Raw genomic sequence first — 24,061 nt, 5'->3', positions numbered from 1 at the left:
TTGTTTAGTGCTTTAAAAAAGCTAAACTTCTGAAGCTATGTTCTCCGAGCTCTAGACAGACCCATCTCAGACTGACAGAAGGGAAGTGCCTGTGCCTTTGCAGCCATAACCTCTGAAGGACATGCAAAGGGAAGTGGTATATTGTTCCTCTCTAACAGGGGGTGGCAGCAACACTGTTGCAGGGTTGGGGCCCTCCCATGCCATGGGCAAAGCTGCTACCAGAGAGTGCAAGGAGGGCCCTGCTCCTGGGAAATACACTGAAGCACTCGAGCTCCTGGAGCAGCAGCTGCTGCTCCTTTCCTTACCCCGTACTTCTGAATTCATTGCACAGTCAGTATTTTTTCATGGCCATCTAACACTTGCCATGTTATAGACTTCACTTACCAGGCAAAACCTGTACAAGTAAATAGAATTTGCTGTGAGACACCTAGAAAAATCAAGAAAGATTCTTTATTTGGTGCTGATACAAGCATTAAATGAAATAGTGTAGGCCAACAGACTGATTAAAAGGCAAGACATAGGCTTTAATAAGACATTTAAATCTTTTAAAGATCTGAACAGCTAAAGCTCCACATCCAATAAATTCTAGGATACAGGTACCCAGTATTATTTCATGTAAAACTCCAAGCCATCTTGCTTTGGTAAAGTAAGAATTTTACACTAAAAACATACATAACTTAAACTATTTACCACTTACTGTTTGTTTAGGTGAGCTAGGTTTGGTTTGCTGTATGAACTATAATGCTAAAGCTTAATCTACTCTAGGGCTGTTATGGGCACGATTTTTATTTTCAGAAATAAAAAACCCTCAGAGGAGAAACAGTAAACAATATAGCTTGCACTGGTGAGAGCTATTGCTTCCAACAGTATTTTCCTCGGGAGTTGCGCTTTTAGAAAGTTTCTTTTTAAAATGTCAGTAGATATGCATAAAAGGTTGCAATACTACAAAATGTGCACATTAACCTGGTTAATGTGTATACAGTAAGAGTATACATTAAAAAAAAAAAGGTAAAAACATGTCAAAACTCATTATAATGACGCTACTCTCTCCTTCCAGGTAGGAAGGGGAGAGCTTAAGACAGTCGGTTATAGAAAGAATGAAACTGTGCTTACTGCTTCTTAACCACAGACACTTGACTACAATGATCATAAGAACCAAGTATACAAAAGAGGCCAGTCTTGTATGGAAAGGGAAAAGGACAGGAAGAAGTATAAGAAAATCCCTGCCAAACTCCTAACATTTCTATTTAAAAGCAATGGAATTAAGTAACAGTCCCCTGCTCCTTTCAGCTGCTACTGTGATAATGGAAAGAAGTTTTGATCAGCAGCCAAGCCCACTTCAACCATCGTAACAGTGACAAGAGACAGACCTTTAGCTTTACTTGTGCTATGTCTTAGCTGATAAATAAGTACCCAGCTTTCACTTTTGTGAGTGTACCAAGAAACCTGATTAGATTGTGGTAAGTGGGGCGGGGGGGAACAGACTTCCAAAAATACCATCTTTTCCCAGCATTCCAGAACTGGTTTGGGTTTTGAAACAAACACCCTTCCCTCCCCAACTCTGGCAGAAAAACATCTCAGTTGTTAATATGCCATTTAGACTGGTTGTGGAGACAACTTCATCAAATGTCTACTTCTCAGGACTTGCTTTTGGTAATTACTTCCAGTCCTGAGTAGTGGAAGCCAAAACAAGTTGTGTAAGGATTAAGACAGGTAAGTTTCATTGGAGTTCTTTGATATTCTGCTAAATGCACAGTTAAGCTGCTTCAAAAATACTTTACCCTCTTACCAGGAAGAGAATACTCCTTGGGAACAATTGTTACAAATCCAATCTGAAATCTTAATAAGATATGTAGGAGAGAACTATAACATCAAAGTCTTTAGAATCAACAGCCTTTTTAAAACAAAACCCAGGCTTTTAAAGTATGAAGCAAAATTAATTCCTTTTAATTCAGAGATCACCTAAAATGTCTAATTTTCAGCTAAGCATCCATTTGAACCAAAAATGTCAGCATAAAGGTAACAGCTTTAAACACAAATTCCACAAAATATGGTACATCTCTGTGTAGCATTCTTGCTTTGCTCTTGTGCTTTAACTGCCCTCTAAATTACAGCACCAGTTCAGTTTCCTGGTTTAGTTTTTAAACGTGCATTTGACAAGTGACCCTCAAATACAAACGATTCATATATAGAAAACAATAGAGCATGTTTGACCTTGGAATTTCAATACTAGGTTCTGATCAAATTAATTATTTTGTGTTGATTTGCACGTCCAAGGAGGCATCCCATTTCTGGTTTTACGAGTAACTAAGTAAAAATGTCACTAGCGATCTCCATCAGTGCAAGTGAAATCGCCCCTCCTCAATTCAGCCACCTCCAGAAACACCAGCTTAATTCTGCAGCTCCTTATCTGGCACAACAAAAGCCCCAGGTCTCTTACCTGATTAGTTGTCATGGCACCATAAAAATGATATGCAATACTTGTGGTTCAGTCCTCCGTCTTGGACCCTGTGCAAGTTTCTTCCTCTTCAGTCTCCCACTGAGAAATGAGGACAGGATTCCTAGTCTCTTGCCCCGTGCCTCTTCCCCACAATAAAATGGGGGCAGGAAAGAAAGTCTGAATTGTGTGTTTTAACATAGGAAAAAAAAAAATCAGTACCAAGGCTGAAATTGCCCTCGATGAGTTTCACAGGAAGAAAGAACTACTTAAGTAGTACACTTGTTTTTTTTTCCTTCCATCACACAAGTCTCCTGGGGGCAACGTGGACAGCATTACATACAGTGCGCTCACATGAAGTTCAAAAGTAGAGCTCCAGCAAGCCAGACTGCAAGTTCCCAATTTTCAAATCTAATTTTAAAATTCAAGTTCTTAATTGTAATTTATGAGTGTTTAAGAAAAAATAAATGAGTATTTTAAATTTCATGCATTCAGGCTACTTTAGAACTCCTCATTTGGGTTCAGTCTGTACTATGCTTCAACAGAGATCATATTTCTATGTGCTGACTGCTCCATTTGTGATAAGAGGTTAGGAGAACTGCTGTGACAATTCCCCGTAAGCCCATGCCCCTGCCCTAGAATTACAACACACACAGAAGATGTACAGTTCTGTTCACATATACATCCCACCTTCATGATGCCAGCGCTATAGAAAACATCAGGACCAAGAAAACAGAAAATTCCAAAATCCCAGTCAGTCAACAGCCATTTGAGAGACTTAGAAGTATTTTTTCTAAACTTTTGAAATTTGCTAAAAGCTTCAGAAGTTATTTAATAACTGTGATAAAACAGAATATGTGAACATCAATGAAAGTTACTTTTCGAACTTGACATATTAGTAAACATAAGTATGGGTCCTAACCATATGTTGAGAATCAGTCATGTCAACAGCTTATTAGAATGTGGCAAACTGAAGTAAGAGAAAAATAAAACAACTGCCCCTCATTGACAGTGCCAGTGGTTTTATAATTCAGGTCATAAATATAAACTATTGTGCAACAAACAAACATGACAAAGCCTACCTCAGTTAAATTTGTTTATATGATAAAAAAATAAAATATTAAACTGCTCATAGTGCAACATTCTATCAGCATACATAAGTATACCATGCTTTGTAAATTTACTATTACATTATTTACAGTATATAGCAATGCTTTAAACCAGAGGTGAAAGAACAAAAATAGGTAATGGAAAATGTTTACATACAGCTATGAGTCTTAATATTGTCCACCAAATTATCAAGTTTGCTTTGCAGACTTTTGTGTCATGTGAACACTCCTGCCCCACATCACAGGGTACACCTTTCTGTCAGCAGTGGTCTGCTTTGTTCGTAGATAGTGGAAAGATGTTTTTAAAAACTGCATAGCCTTCAAGCTTCGTCTGTTTCTTCAAACACCATTTGCAAGGACAGCTGGAAAATACACAAGAACTCCATTAATTACCTACATCCGATCAATCTGCAAACTCAACTCCTGAAATAAGATCAATAAATATTCACTCCTGTAGAGTCATACCAAAACTAGACTAAATTAATGCCTTTTTACAGCAGTCTCTTAGTTGAAGGATGATGTTTTATAGGAGGAAAATAAGGGAGGAAAGCAGTTCAAGGATTCCTATCCATTATTGAAAAGTCTGAGCTTTAGGAGCTAAGCTCCCAGAATATAGAACAAAACATGAGAATGCTTTATTTAACGTTCTGTAAAGCTTCTGCTGGTGTGCACTGCTCAAACTGATAAAAAATGAATACAGTAAAAATGATGCAGTAACTATGCCTGCAGTACTTGTTTAATTTGACATTGCTGTCTTCTTATTAGAGAAATAAGGACTAATTATATAAGAATAATTAACAATACAGCAATTCCTTAATTAACCCTCATAGAGTGAGGGAGAAAGGACTGTCCTAACAGCCACTTACATACTGCAAGGCGTTAAGGAAAATCCATGAATATTGAGAGGTGCCTTGAGGACAACTATTTATAAGAAAGACTAACCACCAAGCTGTTCTTGGAAGTAGGTCTTGTCACTTTTAGGTCTCTTCCCCTACCACTGCTAGAGGGAAAAATCTGTTCCTCACTTCCTCTGAAGAATGCCTTTGGAAGACTTTTAGAAGACTGCACACCCATTCCACAGACCACAGCAGCCCTAGCAGAGCTACTTTAGATGACAACACTGCTTAAGCAGCAAATACTACTATTCTCTTGTTGACATTTCTGCTCATAGCAGACAGGAGTTGGAATCACTTTGGGCTGGTTTTAGGCAGAAAAAAAAGTCAGTGGAAGTTTGAAATCCAGTATTATCTTTACTTTTCAAGTCTCAGTCTTTAAACTTTGTATTTTCAGAAAAGACAAGATACAGCATCATACATTTTGTGAATTCTCATTTCTAGTAATATTTCTCCACAATACAACAGAAATGATTAATCTTCTCTACAGTGCATTAGGTAACTATTAGGGCTATAATGCATTTCATGAATACAGAATTTGAAAGTGTTTTCCCGCGGCATTACTCAGAGTAAGCAAATGTCTATAAATACTTAAATAAGAGCGCTAGTCTTGCTTTAGCGGGTAGATGATAGAAGAAAAATCAAAGCATATAAAAAAAAAATCCATTCTACTGTGCATTATTTAACTATATTCTATGCTACTTTACAGGCTAACTGAAAAAGCCAAGCACTCCATGCAGCACATTTATGAAATATGGTAACGTACCCAAAACCCTGAGATCATTGTAATCTTACCTTCTGTATCTAAAATGAATATTTGGGAATTTGTGTTTCGTTTCTTTAACACCCACATTCTTGAGCACTTTGTGCTTGTGCTCTGCGTGGTGATCTCAGCTGTCTCAAGGCAGCATCTCCATACTGAATACCTGAGCCCATTCTTTCTGGATCCAATTCTCCTGATGAGAAACAAAATGGTCACAAGAAGATGGATCACTTGCAAATAATATATTCCAATTTAACTAACAACATTAGGTAAAAAATGCATAATGATGTTCTGCTCTAGTTACGGAGATCTCTATTGCAATTCTGTTTACTTTTAGGCAATTCCAAACCTTTACCATTTTCTCCTGTAATTTCAAACATGCCCTTAATCACAGTGACAAAGCAGTTTGTCTCTGAGTTAGGCTGCAATGAGAAATGTATTTGCACTAACTACTTCTAACAAAGGAAATATCCAAAATGTTTTCTGCCAACACTTAAAACATACCTGCTTTCAGAGACTAATACGCAAAGAAAGTAGTACTGTAGATACCAAGCCAAACAAAAATGGATCTATCTGACAGTAGGATTCCATAAAGCATTGCCCCCAGAGGAAATTACCTCAGCCTTCCCTATTTCTGGTATCCATTTCTGCCTACTCCATACCCTGTGCCTTCAGAAATATTCTTAGGGCTGTATGGTGGACCAGCCAAGATTAGAAGCATTTAGTCTATTAAAAAAAAAAAAAACCCAAACCAAAACAAAGAATCCCTCTGAATAATTCAGATCACTTAGGTTCATTGCACATGTGGGCCCTTTGTAAGTTAGCAGATGACACCACGTTGAAGGGACCAGTTGAGGGCTGTCATTCAGAAAAGACCTCGGCTGAACTAAAGGAACAGGCCAGCAGGAACCTGATGAAATTCAGCAACTACACATGCAGAGCTCTGCACCTGTGATGGAACAACCCCAAGCATTGGTACAGGCTGGCGACCAACTAGGTAGATAGCAGCAATTGGTTAGCACTGGGACACACTGTCCAGAGGGGCTGGGGAATTTCAGTTCCTGGAGAGTCTCAAGATGTGCCTCAACGAGCCTCGGGCAACTTGCTCTCACTTTGAACCTGAATGTGAACAGGAAGCTGGACTAGAGACGTCCATAGGTTCTGGAAAGAAGTTTCAATTTTTCCATGACTCAGTGCATATGTGCTGGTACAAAGGAAACAGGAGCAGCTCACAGAAAACAGGATTGACTTCTGCTATGGTAATGACTCTTTACATCAGTCACAGAACTACAGTATCATATGAAACTAGCTATACTTTGCTTTTTGGTTTGTTTTTTTGTTTTGTTTGTTTAAAATGGAAGCTGCTGTTTGGCACTGATTTGATGCAGCAATCAGGAAATTTCTATGAAAATACCATATTCTTTTAATCTAAAAATTTGTGTTTGGCATTCAAAATATGTAATTAGAGTCTGAGACAGACTTTTCAATATGGCCAATATTTAAAATTTTGAAGATACCAAACAACTAGAAGAGAAGAGAGGAAAACTGGAATGCAAATTAGCTGTAATGACACCTAACACTTAGGAGCCTGTCTCTGATGGAAACCTGCCCACTTGAGCTGAGAAGCTTCTGGTATATTTCTAGATCTGCAAAAGTAAAAATAGTTTCAACCAAGAGGCAAGGTCACTTCAGAGAAGCACAGTTGCTAGGAAACATCCCTGAAATTTTCAGTATTACAGTCAAATTCTCTTCACTATATTTCCTTCTACATATGAGAAGCAGAATTAAAAGTTATGTCTTCCCCGACTCTAGGTTTTTATTCTGCATTGCTAAAACTGTCTAATGTCAGGCTTGATGTCTGTAGGGACATAAACTCACAGAATGCACAGCCTACACTTGGAGCTGACTGTTAAGGTAAACACTTTGTAAAAACATCTATAATTCACACCACCCTGCCCTTTTAGTTATACCGATCTAACTTAGAAGTCCATTCCTATTAAAACATATGGGAAGTAGCTATAAACCAAATGGGTTATTTTACCACAATGAAATTTTGGTTCTTTGAGTCAATTCTATTAGAGAACTTTGAATGGCAGTATTTCCACATGCACTTTTAGTTTTCAGGACAAAAAACAACAAACACACTAAAAGAAAATAAATCTCAATTTACCTGATTCAATTTTATTGAGTATTTTTCTTGCACACTGTACAAAGGCCTCTTCAACATTTTCCCCTGTTAGTGCACTTGTTTCCAAGAACATCAGCTCTGCATTTGACACCAGAAAAACATTCTCAAAACAAGTCTGGAATATCTGATATGCTAATTCAAAGCATGAAAGGTAGGAACAATAACAATTTTCTTAAGGAGAACTATTGTCAAATATTATGGTTTGGAAAAATTAGCTTTTGATGGCAAAACCATAAAAAACTTCCTCTGAAATACATTAACCCTAGAAAGTTGAATCCAAAGATAATAACCTGGGCTGTGCATATAAAACGGTGCATGAAACCAAAGAACTTCACATAGTTTCCCATTAAGAGAAAGTTACATGCAGGACAGCCAGCAGCCACAGTAGGCAGAAATAAAATATCTGTAATTGATTTATAAATGCAAAACCATTTTTTACTGATGGCAGGACTGCAGCAGAGAAGCTCAAACTGAGACTGGCTTTAGCTGCCACAGAAATGTGTCCTCAGACTGGACATGCTGAATACTACAGACCAGGTAATAGTCCTCTGTATCCATGCCATGCCCTGAACTCAGTTTCCCATGAGTAAAATTCACGGCTTCCAACTGCAGCAGAGCCCATCCAACCTTGTCTATGATCTACAGAATCTACAAGATGCTGAAAACTAGGAAATCATGCTCTTCATTTTCTCCTCAGTCCTTTGGAGGCAAGGCAATAGCTGAAGTTGTATTACATTCCCTAGGGAATATATCTCTACACAGAAGATATTCTTTCAGTAGCAGCTGTGACTGGAAGAATCACTGGTAATGAGACTTAAATAGTACATGTAGTTCTCACTGCAGGCACTGTCCCCTCTCTATGCCTCAAGTACTGACAGAACTCTCTTTTCTGTAGACATTTGACAAGTCACTGTGGGCAAAGTACTCCCTAACTGCAGAAGAAAGAAAATACTTTAATTATTAAGCATCTTTGAATGCTACATGAAGACTTTTTACTACTTACCATTTTCTTGTGCAAACCGGGATGCTTCTAAAAAAGTAACTTCACGATCTGCATCAAGATCTTTTTTGTTTCCACACAGTATTATCACAATATTTTGACTTGCTAACATTCTTGCATCCGTCAGCCAATTAGTAAGTGCATTGTAGGTTTCTCGGCTATGTAGAAAATGACATGCTTTATTAGAACACACTAATTTCTCATGAACAGATCACTGAACTAAAACTCAGAAGGAAAATCTGTATTTCTGGCAAACAACAAATTGCTGCTAGTCAGGCAAGTCACCTACACATCTCAATATGCCAGCTATGAACTGGGAAGAGTATCAAGTTCCTTCATGAAATTATTTAAAAGCTTAAAGTTTTGAAAAAGCAAAATTAAATCAACCACAATATATAAATAAATACACACAATTATAAAATTATAAAATACCCTGTTAACATGAAAAACTACAATTTTAAGTACTAATCTAGTTTTGCCCTTTTGTGCATGAAATTTTGGGATAACAGAATGAGTTATTGTTTAATATGGAATTCAACTGATACTTAAGTTTCAGGTGGGATTGTAAGAATTTACTACATTTATGTAGAATTGCATGCCTGAACTTTCATGTTTGTGTCAAGACCAATAATATCACAGGCAGTTGCCCTGCACACACCATTAGTCACTGTAGTGGTAGTTAGAGACAAAACCTTCAAGCAGTTAAGACTGACACATGAGTCCAACTGTGAGTCCAACTGACCTTAAGCACAAAACAGATTTCAAAGACTGCTCAGAGAACAGTCCACTCACAGGACAAAAAGCAACAGATCCAGCAAATCATTGTTAACCAACACAAAACTTATCTGATGAATATCAGTCAATGACGGCCAGGAAAAGATGTGGAAATGTGTAATGGTAAGGTATTCTATTGGCTGCCTACAATATTAAAATATTGAAAGATGCAGAGATGAAGAGAATTTTGGGCTACAGTTAAGGACCATGTAGGTAGACGTAGCTTCTCCAGAGGATCACCTGTAATACCAGCATGCTAATAAGCACTTTCCACAAATAGGGGCGTACCAACTTGATTAAAAGTGGCTAAGGTCTGCTCTTAGTTTCTGTTGCAAGGCTTCCTGACCCAGTGGTGGCATGTAGTCCACCATGATTAGATCAGCTACTGGTGGGCCAATTCCCATGTTTTTTTCTAACCCTTTGAGACTTTACATTTATGACATTCACAATATCTCATGTAAGCAAGTTCCAAAACTTAAATACGCACTAAAACAGAAGTACTTTTTATACTTATTTTTATTCTTCCTGCTCATTCTCTGTTAGAGGACTAGGTACTTGGGGACGAATCATTATGCATTAATTGTATCTGGTAGTCTATAAGCAAAAGAGTTGCTAGCCTTCTTACCTGGTTATATCATAGACAAGCAAAGCACCTGCAGCTCCTCTATAGTAACTCCTTGTTACAGACCTGAAATAGAATCACAGATGTACATTTCTGTAATATCTTCATTGTTTCAAATCTGTGTTAATATAATGCAATGTATATTATGAAACAGAATTGTCATTTACATATTTAAAATAAAATGTGGGTTTTAGATAACATTATCAGCTGTGCAGTAGTAGACTATTTACGACTTTTGACAAAGCACTTTCACTAAATATATCTGTACAAGCCTTCTCAAAGTCCATTATGACCTGCGTGCTGCTGAAGCTATGCATATCATCATGCTATATGGCCTTATACAGAAGGGGAGCTGATGGTGGTATCTGTGGCTTGAAAACAGCATAAGTAACGTATGTTTGAGGAGAAAATAGCTATAATTGAACAAATTAAGGCTCCTTAAGTTGAACAGGAGGAGACAAGGAAAGCAAAGCAAAGAATCCTTCAAAAGGTAGAGGAAGAAGAAAACCATCTGCTAAGTATGCAGAGGTGTGATCAGCCTTAAAAAGAAAAGAATAAGATTATAAAAAAGCAACAGGAAAAAAAGGACCTGCAATTCTGTGAACACTTTGAACCTGAAAGAGCAGAATTTGCACAAGCCTCTGAAAGTACAGAGCTCCTCAGAATGCCAGGATATCTGGCCCACACATTGAAGAGCTCTCATTAATGGAGACTACATGGCACTGCCCAGCTTTACCTGATCACAGATGTAGCCAAAGTTGTCTAATACAGGACATTTATCTGGATTGCTGCCTATTACTCAGACTTCTACCACCATGCTCATCTTTGTCAACCATTGCCCCCACCCCCCAAATCAAAGAAACCCCCAAGTCCCCTCCCCTCCAAAATATAAAAAAAAACCCCAATGTCCTATTTGACAGTGAATGTACTCAGGAATATATTAGATCTCTACTGAATTTGATCTACGCCTCAGATGGATGACACAGTTAAAATACTGCATTAAAAGTACATTGGGGGTTCTAAGCTGGCAAATACGTTGCTTTTTCTTTAAGAAACTTAAGAGATCTCAGTCTTTCTAGAAGTGTATTTAGCCAAATGAACGTGACAACTGATTCTTTTTTCCTCTCCTCTAATAAAATAATGTTATCCTATTAAATTGTTCTCATGCAGATTTTGAAAAGCTTACATCTTCCTGGCATTTACTTAGTCCAACCAATAGAAGGTCTTCTAAACACAGAGTTAAGTACACAGTTATTTAAAAAACTATTCTGAGTTTGGCTGGTGAACAAGCTTTTAGCCACATATTCTACTCAAATACCTTAGCTACCACAGAAAATACTCAGTGAAAGGGCAGAACCTCAGATCCGGCAAGGCAGTGTTGCTTTACTGAAATCAATGGATCTATGTCTCTGTGTTCAAATTGGAAGATCTGGCCTAGTTAATAACATGAAAGCAGACAAACAATTCTACTGCCCAAGAAAATAATACCCAACACCCACAGCAACAATTTAATAAGTAACACTTAATAAAATGATTTAAAAAGTACCTGAATCTCTCTTGTCCTGCTGTATCCCATATCTGCAATTTTACATATTTACCACCAACATTTATGATCTTCGAACCAAATTCCACTCCTATAGTATGATTTGAGTCATCTTTGACTACAAAAAAGAAATAAAGCCAGACTTATTTGGAGAATAGAGTGAATAATTAGTTTTTACATAATCCAATTTAGGTATAATCAGACGTCCTCAGTGTTCAAGTTACAAACTACTTCCTAAACAACCAAATTCAGTGGTACTCACAAGTGTACTGCCACCATGCAGAAATAAACAGTCTCACAACTTTTGAACAGCTTATTCTATTCAAAATTACTACTAGGAAGGCCTGCCTTAATCAAATCATTCCTAGTTCACATTAATAAAAGGCAAGAAAACTTTTGTACGCTTTTTTCCAACTGTGTTTTCTAATACTTTGACGCAATTTAAAATTAAAATTCATGGAAAAGCAGAACACAAAAAGACACAGTCTTGCCCATGAATAAGCAAGAGCTACTTCTTCTTTAAAACACAAAGATACTTGCTTTATGTACGCTGTTGATATCACGGATTCTCAGCAATATACAACTGCCCTTACTAAATATCTAATATCTAGGGAAGCTTATAGCTGCAAGATATATTTCTCACAAAAAGTCTGTATTTTCATCACCATCCTGTTATACTTATTTGAGAGTAATAGAGAATACTGCTCAGTATCAGGCTTTTGATTAGAGATCAATAAAGATTTACAGCATGGTTCTGAACATAATTCTCAGTCAAAATCCTCATCTATATACATAAGAGAATTATGGAAACTTCAATACAAAGAATAGATACGCTTGTAGGCAGAGCCTTCCATGGTACAAAGCAATGGAGAACTCTTACTGTGCTCACATATACTTACATTTCTTTTCAATAAATTGATGTAGTAAACAGGACTTTCCAGTTCCAGCATTTCCTATGACCAAGAACTTAAACAGGAAATCTGAAGATTGAAAGACAAAAAAATACTTGCTAGATTTTAGTATGCACTCACATTTTTGCCACGAGACCAAGTACACAAGTCAGCTATTCTCTACTACCTGTTATTTCAAAGATAAGGGAATAGATGACAAAATCAGCAAAATAACAATAAACCTGAAGAACAACCCAATGTATTTAATAGTGATGTTACAAAGTACGAGCTAAGAATGCTATTTGTTTATAGAGATAGAACAATGACAAGAAGAGACGGAAATGGCTGAATTTGAATTCGGTTAAAATAGGCTGAATTACAGGTATATGGTTGGTTTGTATTCCAGCAACCTGTTTGAAGGGTACGTAAGTACAAATGCCCTATATAATGACGTTGTTTCTTCAAATTTGTATGCTTTTGTACTTTTAAAAATTTTTATATTTTTTATTTCGTTCACATTACTTTGAACTTCTCTATATTAACTGCTTAATATTCATACTTCATTTTAATACCTTTAAAGCTGGAACAACTACAATATTTTTCTACAAAATTTGCAGACAAAAAGCAATTTTTATTCCAAGATACCTGCTTTTACATTTCCTCCACATAGTAAACTAAGATAGAGGTACTTCTGCTGCTTTACGTGTTTAAGAGTTTATATCAGAGTTCATTAGCAATGCATGTATTCAAGATTTACGGTCCATTTGTATTGTTTTAACAGTTACATATAATGCTTTAATACTGCCTTCCCAGATCTGCTTTCAGTTTGGCTACAGACTGAAGAAAGCTTCTTTGTCTTACCATTGTCAAACACATACACTGATAAAACATGATTAAAAAGTTTACAATTGCTTCCCCTAATATATAGCCATCAAGGCAATCTTTACAGTTCATGAAAGAATCACTATTTATTTTTCTACCAGCAGCAGCTTTTTTTACAGTCATCTTTACAACTTTATTGCACAGTTTCTCTTACAAACATAGCACATCTCCAGAAGTCATCAGGTAAGCATACGATGAAAAGGATTAAGTTTGCAATATCAACAAAAATCAAAATAATTTCATTAACAGTGTTCAAAGCTGTCAAATGGGTTACACAGATATTGGCCCAGGGAATGGCAGAGTAAAAAATAAATTAGACTATGCTAAGCAAGTCAAAGCACTGGTATGTTACTCCATCAGAACCTCGTTTGAGTCTTTAGTTTTACAAACTGGATTTAACATGCACAGAAATCTACGTGCTCATTTCATTTCATGCAGGAATTGTTATTTGTTATGGTACATCATAAACACCCCCTAGCAATGGTAAAAGCAAAAAGCAAGTTTCTCATACAGTAAGAAAATTCCCACTGATGAAAAGTCAATAGAATCATAGAATCATAGAATTGTTGAGGTTGGAAGGGACCTTTAAGATCATCGAGTCCAACCTTTAGCCTACCCTGACAAGAGCCACTTCTAAACCATGTCCCTCAGTGCCCCATCTACCCTTTTTTTAAACACCTCCAGAGATGGTGAATCCACCACCTCCCTGGGCAGCCTATTCCAATGTTTAATAACCCTTTCAGTGAAAAAATGTCTCCTAATATCTAATCTAAACCTCCCCTGACGTAACTTGAACCCGTTTCCCCTCGTCCTATCACTTGTCACCAGGGAGAAGAGGTCAGCTCCCATCTCTCTACAACCTCCTTTCAGGTAGTTGTAGAGGGTGATAAGGTCTCCCCTCAGCCTCCTCTTCTCCAGGCTAAACAACCCCAGCTCCCTCAGTCGTTCCTCATAAGGTTTGTCCTCCAGGCCCCTCACCAGCTTTGTAGCCCTTCTCTGGACACGCTCCAACACCTCAATGTCCCTCTTGTAGCGAGGGGCCCAAAACTGAACGCAGTACTCGAGGTGGGGCCTCACCAGTGCCGAGTACAGGGGGATGATCACTTCCCTAGTCCGGCTCACCACACTATTCCTGATACAGGCCAGGATGCTGTTGGCCTTCTTGGCCACCTGGGCACACTGCTGGCTCATATTCAGCCGGCTGTCAACCAACACTCCCAAGTCCTTTTCTGTCGAGCTGCTTTCAAGCCATTCTGCCCCAATCCTGTAGCACTGCATGGGGTTGTTGTGACCCAAGTGCAGGACCCGGCACTTGGCCTTGTTGAACCTCATACCATTGGTCACAGCCCATCGGTCCAGCCTGTCCAGATCCCTCTGCAGAGCCAACCTACCCTCAAGCAGATCAACACGCCCGCCCAGTTTAGTGTCATCTGCGAACTTACTGAGGGTGCATTCAATCCCTTCATCCAGATCATTGATAAAGATATTAAAGAGAACCGGCCCCAGCACCGAACCCTGGGGGACACCACTTGTGACTGGACACCAACTGCATTTAACTCCATTTACCACCACTCTCTGGGCACGGCCATCCAGCCAGTTTTTTACCCAGCGAAGAGTACACCTGTCCAGGCCATGAGCAGCCAGTTTCTCCAGGAGAATGCTGTGGGAAACGGTGTCAAAAGCTTTGCAAAAATCCAAGTAGATAACATCCACAGCTTTTCCCTCATCCACTAAGTGGGTCACCTTATCATAGAAGGATATTAGGTTTGATAGGCATGACCTGCCCTTCACAAACCCATGCTGACTGGGCCTGATCACCCTGTTCTCCTGCATGTGCCGTGTAATGGCACTGAGGAGGATCTGTTCCATGACCTTCCCAGGCACCGAGGTCAGACTGACTGGCCTGTAGTTCCCCGGATCCTCCTTCCGGCCCTTCTTGTGGATGGGTGTCACATTTGCTAACCTCCAGTCAGCTGGGACCTCCCCGGTTGTCCAGGACTGCTCATAAATGATACCAAGTGGCCTGGCGAGAAATAAATAGCAAAACAGATGGCTACAAGACCTGGGAACATCCACCATCCTTTGTATTCACCCGTCTTCCAAATTTTATTCATATTTAAAATGAGGTAGTGTTTTACTAAAGATTTTAGCTTTTTTACGTTTTAGCTTTGCATGATTTTTCTTGTTTCAAATGTTGTAATTGTCTTGGTATAGATTCTGTATTCTACCCTTCTCAGAAAGAGATTGCTGTTTCTTGCTTACAAATATGACCATTTACACGCTCAAGACATTCTGTTCCAAACTCCTCTCATTCTTCACACCCCCACCCAGCTGCTCATGCTTTCTAGATAAAAAAAAAAAAAATAGCTACAAAAAGGATTTTGCTTCAGGTTGTGAAAATTTTGTGTGTTATCTCCTGTAAAGAAGGTCCCTTCATGTCATCTCAACTGTAAAACACACTGGAGCCGAGAATGCTTCATTCTATCAAGTCTTCACTGTTAGTATAAAATGTAGATATCATAAATAGCCCCAAAGTGTTAGGTTAAGAAAAAATTCATCTCTGAAAGAAAGCCAAGTTTCTCTTCTTATGGACCAAATACCACTAGTTAGCTGCCTTGTGTACATTTTCATATATTTAAACTACTGTGGGTGGGTGTAATCTCACTGGTTTTACCACTTTCAGAGAGCTCCTCAAGATGTGAGATGTTCTGAGACAGTCACAATTAAAATAATCTGCTTCTGCTTTCTGCACTTTTTCCCAAAAATAAATCTGAAATCCAGTTAAAACTCATTCTCCTATGTATCTGGTTTGTCAGATTTTTTTCTTAAAAACAACTACAAAATTCAAGTCTACCTTCCTTTTTTCCATGGAAGACTCCTATTATTGACAGTAGCATAACAGCTACTGTCAAACTAAACCAGGAAAAGAATAAACCCAAGTCTCCATTCGTATACTAATTTGCTCTGTGACTGTAAGAACTGGTTGTTAAATGTGATTCATGAAGCCATACTTCTGCAACCCACAAACCCATACTGAACAGCAAATTTAACACGCCTCTCCATTGTACGCAGACAGGCTTCAGGCCAGTGAGAAATTGAGACAACAGTGTCGCTGTCAGGGATGAATCTGGAATAGCTTCAGAACAGCAGTGTATTTTTCCTGAGGTGTTTCAAGTTGAAGTGCTTTATATTTTGCTCTGAAAGCAAGAGTGATATTTGGGGATTTTATATTCATGTCTGAATTGATTTTAGCAGCACGTTATAATAGACTCCCAATTCCTGTCAAGATTCTATTGTGCCAGACAACTTTAAAAGGGAATATTTCCTACAAACAAATTACTTAGATGCTGATTCAACACCTGCTTACTTAGTAGGCAAAAAAATAGATTTCCCTCCGGCAAAATAGCAAACAGGTTTTCTAAGGTAAAACTTGAAAAGGCCAGTTACAATTCACTTGTTTACTGTATGAGAGTAAGAGAAATGTGATTTATTCTACCATACAATGGAACTATCAAAATCTTACAATAAAAAAATCATAACCTTTCTGCATCAAAGGAGGCAGCAATGTTTCTAAACACATGTCGATTCATAGGGTTAATGACACTTTGAAGTAACATTCACAAATGTAATTGTACTTCTCTCAGTTTAAACTCCAATTTTATGTAAATTGTTCAAAATAGCAAAAGACTTATCCACAGTTAACAGTTTATCCACAAGCACTGGATAACACATTTCAGGAAATATGGAATACTTTGCACATTTAATCAACTGCAAGGAAGGACAAGAAAAGGGATTTGCCAATACCAAAAGTCACAAATATCCATATTTAACAAGTTTTTAAGTTCACCGCCTAGCATATTAATGAGTAAGGTAATACCAGGTAAGAATAGGGAGGACATTTTTCATTTTGTTATTCTGGAACTTCTTTCTTATCATGTCATTCTGTATGGTAACAGGAACCACATAAATTACAGTTTTATAACTTTTTTTTTTTATTGCTTGATTTAGGACATGAAATAGCTTCTCTTTTCTTTGAACTGTACAGATGTACCTAAAAATTCAGAAACACAGAAACGGAATGAGATTGGACAGATGGCTTCTTTTAGCCCAACTGTAACACCACCGCATACTTGCATCGGGAAAAACTTTTATATATTAATTCTTTGCAATTTCACCAAATGCAACTCTCATTCTCGTGTCTGCGCTACTGCTTAATTGTTCTTGTTTTTCTTCTTGGTGTCTTCTTCCCACTCTTCCCAGAGGAGTTAAGTAACTTCATTTCACAGCTCAGCTTTTTTTGGTTTTTGTTTGCGATTGACAAAGCGGCTCTGAGCTCCAACATTCCAGTCAGCTGCCAAGGCTGTCACCCTAGAGAAGTTTTTCTTTTGAATTCTGTTGTTCCTCCTTCATGGAAAAGCAACATCATTCAGATGTTACAAATGCTTGCTACCATGCTGGCTACTGAAAAGGTCTAGAAAAGTTAAAGTACTTTGCCTGTAAATAAGATCATCATTATACATAAAGAATTTAGGACGAAAACTGAACTCTGTGCCAAAAGGAAAAAGGGTTACAAGACATGCACTAGAGAAAGCATAAAGAGATGAAAGCATAGCACGTCTGTTTAAGGAAATAAGGTAATATAAAAAATCAACTTACTTCCCTCTGTGAGCTACATGCATCATCTGATCCCAAACTGGGTAGGGGGTACAGGGAACAAAACTTATTTTCTAGCATAGATGAAAAGGCGTAAAACTGTGGCATCCAAAGATGCACCAGCAGCTAAACTACATGGGGGAAGGAGGGGGAGACCACACGACAATGAGACAATTGTGGGCTTTGACTCATGTACCAGCAAAAACAGATGGTTGATATAGAAACCACCCCCAGACATCCAACCTCCTTTAACTGAAGTTTACTCCAGCAGAAGGAATAACTGAACAGCTTCTGAGCTACTGCAGTTTAGTCTTTAAGATGTAATGAGAATTAAATTGTTTTTTACATGCTTGCTAACCCAGAAGAGAGGAAAAAAAAAAAAAAAAAAAGAGACCAAATTATATCCTCAATCTCAGTTTGGTCTTCCAACTCCTTGATAAAGAGTAGAACTTACATTCACTAATGCTGACCCTCTGGCAACTCTCTCATTCACACCATGCAAAAAGCGTCTTTTAGTAGTTAGGCATCGTCTATTTTGCAGAAGTCTGCATAAGGAACAGTGCTCTGAAGCATTCCTACTGGCATATGCTGCCTCAATAATGACAGAATAGAGGAGCTATTCTCCCTGCTTACTTCTTCCTCTAGCAAAAAGAGTTAACAAGATAAACCGGTAGAACAGATAAAGCCAGATCTATTCCAATCTGCATACAGAATGCTTGAAAGAGGGAAGATCTCCTTCCTTATAAACAAAAGAGCTATGCCCTCTAAGCAATAAAATCAGATTTGAAATAAACTGAAGGCCAGGGTGATAAATGCAGAGACCATCAGATCAGTGGAGGGAGGTGGGATGGGGAGAAAAGAATGAATCGAGTTGTCCAGACCAAAACCAAATATTTTCAAATGGAAAGAAAGACTATACTGTCCCTACATTCTCTGACAATGACAGAGATTGATAAACTTATGTGCCCAGACTGGGAGTAGTAGATACTGGTGGAGAAAACACAGGGAAGAAGGGACTGAAGAGATTTGACTGGAATCTTACATATCATGTTTACTTAAAGGTAGTACAACCTTTCTTCTTCTACCATTTAAATTCCAAAGGTTGCTTTGCATTTATCTATTAATGGTAAGCTATTTTTATGTCAGTCTGTATTAAACATAACAGAAAACTGCATACTTCTTGCACTGGGAAGGAGGAGAAAGCGCGCATGTGTTGTTACATGGTAACTATCTACAGAGAGGCCCTTTGCATCTCAGAACTCGAGTTAAAATAATTTTCCTATGAATAACAGATTTGTTTACAATGTTACAAGATAAACTTTTTAAAGAATGATCCTCCTCTCCCAAAAGTTGCAGTAAAATGTTCTTTCTAAACTTAGTCTCAAAATTCATGGAGTTTTCTTGTATTCATGATTGTTTTGGTTTTGTATTGGCACTTTGTAAGGGAAATAAATTGATCACATAGGAAAAGGATAAACAGATTAGAGTGCTGAGAACAGAAGATATACAACTGATGATATGGATCTACAGGGAGAAAATACGGATTGCAAACAAAGAATTTAGTGCCAAGACAGTGAGAGACTACAGACCTTGGTTTGAAACGAGGGAAGAAACAAGAATCACAGTAAGGGACAAATAGTTGGGAAAACTGGGTGAACAGAAAAGCTTCAAAGCAGACAGAATTTGACAGAGAGAAACGAGCTCGGGAAGGGAAAACAACAGGAAGAGATATGTAAATTAACTGAGGTGGATAATGAAGTATGATAGGCAGAAAGGACAGACCAGAGGAAAGGCTCTTTATTTCTCATGGATTGAGAATAATATTGAAAAAAAAAAATACCCCCCTTTCAAAGGGAAGACATGTTGAAACCTCACAACAAAATTAAAGTAATAAAAAAGTCAGACAGCAAAATGACATTGAAAAAGCCAACAACCAAACACAAACCAGCAACCACTTTCCTGAGCCTATCTCTACGGGATGAAAAGCTTGAGGTTACATAATCAGAACAGGTCATAACCTACGTAGTAAGAAGAAAAATCCAATGCATGAATAAGAATCTACAAGGGCAGAAGCTCCATGGATTCCAGCACTGAGGTGATGCAGTGACCACTGATCTCAGTCACCCGGAGGGAACTGCCCTAATACTTCTATTAGCCTTGATGATCACTGTAACAGCTGGTCAGAAACAAAGCACCCTTTGTTAGGACAGCACATTAAATCCCAGTGAGTTCATCAACACAGAAGATCCATGATTTTATCACATCATACTGTTTACTTTGACCTGTCAATTGGGCTGCTACATACGTGGCAGGGCACTGTAAAATTAGATACTGATTAATGTTATGGTCAGAGGTGCTATGACCATTGTTAGATTTTATGTTAACTTATTTTTTATTCTTCTATCTACTCTAAACCTTGACACTCTCAAGTGCTCTAGCTCAGAATTTTTGTAGCTTGTGCATGAATAGAATAAACATTGAAACTCAAAATAGAAGCATACCAAACAAGAATTAAACAAACAGAAGAAATAACCTACAACTGCAAACCTTCAATTTTAAGAGTTTGTCTTCTAGGTTACTAAAACAATCAGAAAGTTATCCACAGCTAAAGTGAGTTTACAATCGCTATTTTGCATAACTGGAACAATGCAAAAAATGTTGAAATGTACTCATTTAAGATACAATCATCTATTTAGCTTGCTTACTATTACAGCATCAATACAGGAGCACCGCTGAAATTCTGTCCGTCATCTCTGGTTGTCTACGAACCCATTTGCTTAGAGACTACCAATACAACTATAAGCACAGCCAAAGCGAGCCGAGTTCTTGATCACAAGAGTTCAGAGCATGAAAAATTAGTTCAAACTCAACTCTAGATTTACAAAGCACACCTCTCTGATTTCTACATATAAGTTTTACATGTTTCAAGATAGTACGGAAAAAAGAAGCTGGGTCTTAATATCCTAACGTTTGCACTTCAAGGGCTGCCCCACACTCTTGCTTTATTTTGTTCCTTAGTTCTGTGCATCTGTCATACACTGAAGCACTGTCCAGTGGGACAAAACATCTTAAGCACTGATGACTAGGGTATTGAAAATAAACTAAGTTACATAGCAGAAGGAATCAGGTGAGTTAGCCTACTAGTAAGAACTCCTGATGGCCATGCCAGCCTCCCTCACACTTAGAGCTGTTGGGTCCAATTTTGCTTTAATTATCCAAACAATTCCTTATTTTCAAGAATCTGCTCTAAAAGCAAGAGGATGCAAGTCCAGTTCTAAAGCCTGAACAGCTACTGAAGATAAGACGTTGCAACAGACAAAGACAGAAAATTACAAGTGAAAGGGTTTATCACAGTATTCAATTTTGATCTACTCTCCAACAACCCATCACATGAGCTTTGAATACGTTTAAATGTATGACAGCATTTTTACACTGCAAAACACTACAGAACTGTATCTTATGGAATGGGGAGAAAAACCAAATTGATTCAAGCAAACACAGTTGTGTCAAAGTTGTGTCAAGTTGTATCAAAGTGATAAAGAAGAGAAAGTAATACTATTCAGTTACTTTTCGCCTCCTACACCTAGCCAGCAATACTAGCTCTGCTTACCTTTTCGACTCCTCGCTTCTCCTTGATGCTTCCCTGTCAGGCACCGACACACCCTGCCAGTGCCTGCGGTCCAACTTACTCCTTCAAATGTTTTTCTACCAGGAGCAGTTAGACATCCATGCAAACACAGGGACATTTGAGCATATTCACTGATCTTTCCCCCCTAACTCGCTCTCACAATCAGTTCTTTTTGATGCTTGCACATCTAAGACAACAGGACCGAAATCCTAACTTGATCCTCAGAAGAACACAGTCTCCAATTAAAGAAATGAGCAGCTTCTCCCACAGGACACGCACTGCAACTTTCCTCCGGAATTCACTTAATCGTAACAAGTAGCGTCCGAGTCCCCTCGCCTAGATTTCACTTGTGTTTCCAGTCAGTATTTCCACACCACGGAAGATAATTTTGCAGGCGCACTGCCGTGCCAGCCCGGGCAGCAGAGGGAGGGGCGGGGCTCCGCAGTGCACACACCTCACAAGAACGGGCAAAACACCACAAGCACATCCCCCGGGGGGAGACAAACCCGCCGGAGCCCGGAGAGCCGCCGCCACCTGCAGCCGGGCTCCCCAGGAGGCGACTGCTCGGCCCCGGGCCCGCTCCCCCGGAGGGGAGGAGGAGGAAGAGGAGGGTCCCCCCCCCCGACTCCGCTCCGCCCCCCGGCTCCTACCGTAGGTCTCGGACATGGCAGACTGCGACATATCAGGAGCGATGAGCCCTGCCCGGGGAGGATGCTGTCGGGCGGAGGCGGGCGGGCCGGCAGGGAAGCGGACAGGCCACCGGTGCCCCGGCCCGCCTCAGCCCCGCCACCAACGGCCGCCGCTGCGCACGCGCACCCAGGCCGCCTCGCCCTTCGCCGCCGCCGGGGGGGGGCGGTACCGCGCGGAGCCCCGCCTCCTCGCGCAGGCGTGGCGCGCTCGCGGCCAGCGGCCCCGCCTCCGACCCACCCCCCTCCCCCCCACCGCCAACCGCCCGCAGCGGCCGTTAGCAAAACAAGGCGCACGTGCGGGGCTGGAGAGCGGCGCCGCCGTTGGGGCGGCAGCGCGAGCGCGGCCTACGTGACAGAGCGGTCGCTCCGCCTCCCCGAGCTGGGGCGCGGCCGGGTTGTGAGGGGCGGTGGCGGCCGTGTTGTGAGGGGCGGTGGCGGCCGTGTCCGTGTTCACAAAACAGTCCCTCAGGCAAACGTGCCCCGTGCCGCTCCGGTGCCTGCGCTGGAAGCTAACGGTGTTTGTATGATTCAGAGGTTCCCCTCTGCTCCTCCTGGAAATTGGAGCCGCGGGGGAGGCTGCTGTGGGGAGCGGAGCAGGAATAGTCCCTCGGTTCTGGCACGTTGTCTCAAATCTGAGCTGATTCCAGCTGACTTATAGAATCATAGATTCTATAAGTGGTTTAGCTAGGAAGCGACCTTAAAGATCACCCAGTTCCAACCCCCTGCCATGGGCAGGGACACCTCCCACTAGACCAGGCTGCTCAAAGCCCCATCCAGCCTGGCCTTGAACGCTTCCAGGGATGGGGCATCCACAGCTTCCCTGGGCAACCTGTTCCAGTGCCTCACCACGCTCACAGTAAAGAATTTCTTCCTAATATCTAATCTAAATCTCCCCTCTTTCAGTTTAAAACCGTTACCCCTCATTCTATTGCTACACTCCGTGATAAAGAATCGCTCCTCATCTCTCCTGTAGGCCCCCTTTACGTACTGGAAGGCCACTATAAGGTCTCCTTGGAGCCTTCCCGAGGCTGAACACCCCCAACTCTCTCAGCCTGTCCTCATAGGAGAGGTGCTCCAGCCTTCTGATCATCTTCGTGGCCCTCCTTTGGATCTGTTCCAACAGGTCCATGTCCTTGTGCTGAGGGCTCCAGAGCTGGACACACTACTCCAGGCGAGGTCTCACCAGAGCAGAGTAGCGGGGTAGAATCACCTCCCTCGACCTGCTGGCCACACTTCTTTTGATGCAGCCCAGGATGCGGTTGGCTTTCTGGGCTGCAAGTACACATTGCTGGCTCCTGTTCAGTTTCTCGTCCACCAGCACCCCCAAGTCCTCCTCGGGTCTGCTCTCAATCTATTCTCCACCCAGCCTGTTTTTGTGCTTGGGATTGCCATGACCCAGGTGCAGGACCTTGCACTTGGCCTGGTTGAACTTCATGAGATTTGCACAAGCCCACCTCTCAAGCCTGTCAGGGTCCCCCTGGATGGCATCCCTTCCCTCCAGCATGTCGACTGCGCCACACAGCTTGGTGTCATTGGCAAACTTGCACTCAATCCCACTGTCCGTGTCTCTGACAAAGATGTTAAACAGCACTGGCCCTGGTACTGACCCTTGACAAACACCACTTGTCACTGGTTTCCACTTGGACATTGAGCTGTTGACTGCAACCCTTTGAGTGTGGCCACCTAGCCAGTTCCTTGTCCACCAAATGGTCCATCCATCAAATCCATGCCTTTCCAATTTAGACACCAGGATGTCAAGCGGGACAGTTTCAAGCGCATTGCATAAGTCCAGTTAGATGATGTCAGTTGCTCTACCCTTATCTACCAATGCTGTGGCAACATTGTAGAAGGCCACCAAATTTGTCAGGCAAAAAGTGAGCAAACGGTTTTTCCCTGGTGGAGAACCTTTCTGTGCCAACTCCTCCTGAAAACAGGATCCCACTGCCCAGCTTCAGTCATAAAATGTCTACCCCAGGTTCTTTGAAATACC

At 40.3% G+C, this 24,061-nt stretch overlaps 1 protein-coding gene across 5 annotated transcripts; it reads right to left on the bottom strand.

The window, feature by feature from the left end:
• Nucleotides 1-430: 430 nt before the first annotated feature.
• Nucleotides 431-22,254, bottom strand: RAB4A (RAB4A, member RAS oncogene family). 5 transcript variants are annotated; one of them, XR_012586156.1, is made up of 9 exons: nucleotides 22,033-22,254; nucleotides 12,229-12,309; nucleotides 11,333-11,447; nucleotides 9,790-9,852; nucleotides 8,394-8,548; nucleotides 7,373-7,468; nucleotides 5,235-5,395; nucleotides 3,704-3,908; nucleotides 431-2,617 (listed from the first exon to the last, which is right to left on the bottom strand). XR_012586156.1 is itself a non-coding variant. In XM_074580136.1 (8 exons), exons 1-7 carry the CDS (start codon nucleotides 22,061-22,063, stop codon nucleotides 5,280-5,282), a joined length of 657 nt encoding a protein of 218 aa, XP_074436237.1. In that variant the 5' UTR covers nucleotides 22,064-22,254; the 3' UTR covers nucleotides 431-3,908; nucleotides 5,235-5,279. The 5 variants fall into 5 exon arrangements, 4 of the variants coding, with proteins under 4 accessions (XP_074436237.1, XP_074436235.1, XP_074436238.1 ...); XM_074580136.1 differs by having other exon boundaries at nucleotides 431-3,908; XM_074580134.1 differs by lacking the exon at nucleotides 22,033-22,254 and adding an exon at nucleotides 21,365-21,975 and having other exon boundaries at nucleotides 431-3,908.
• Between the last annotated feature and the right edge of the window lie 1,807 nt (nucleotides 22,255-24,061).

Source organism: Larus michahellis, chromosome 3 (assembly GCF_964199755.1).
Source record: "Larus michahellis chromosome 3, bLarMic1.1, whole genome shotgun sequence".
Lineage (NCBI taxonomy): Eukaryota > Metazoa > Chordata > Aves > Charadriiformes > Laridae > Larus > Larus michahellis.
Note: the sequence above shows the minus strand (reverse complement) of the source record. Positions and strands in the feature narration are given on the sequence as shown.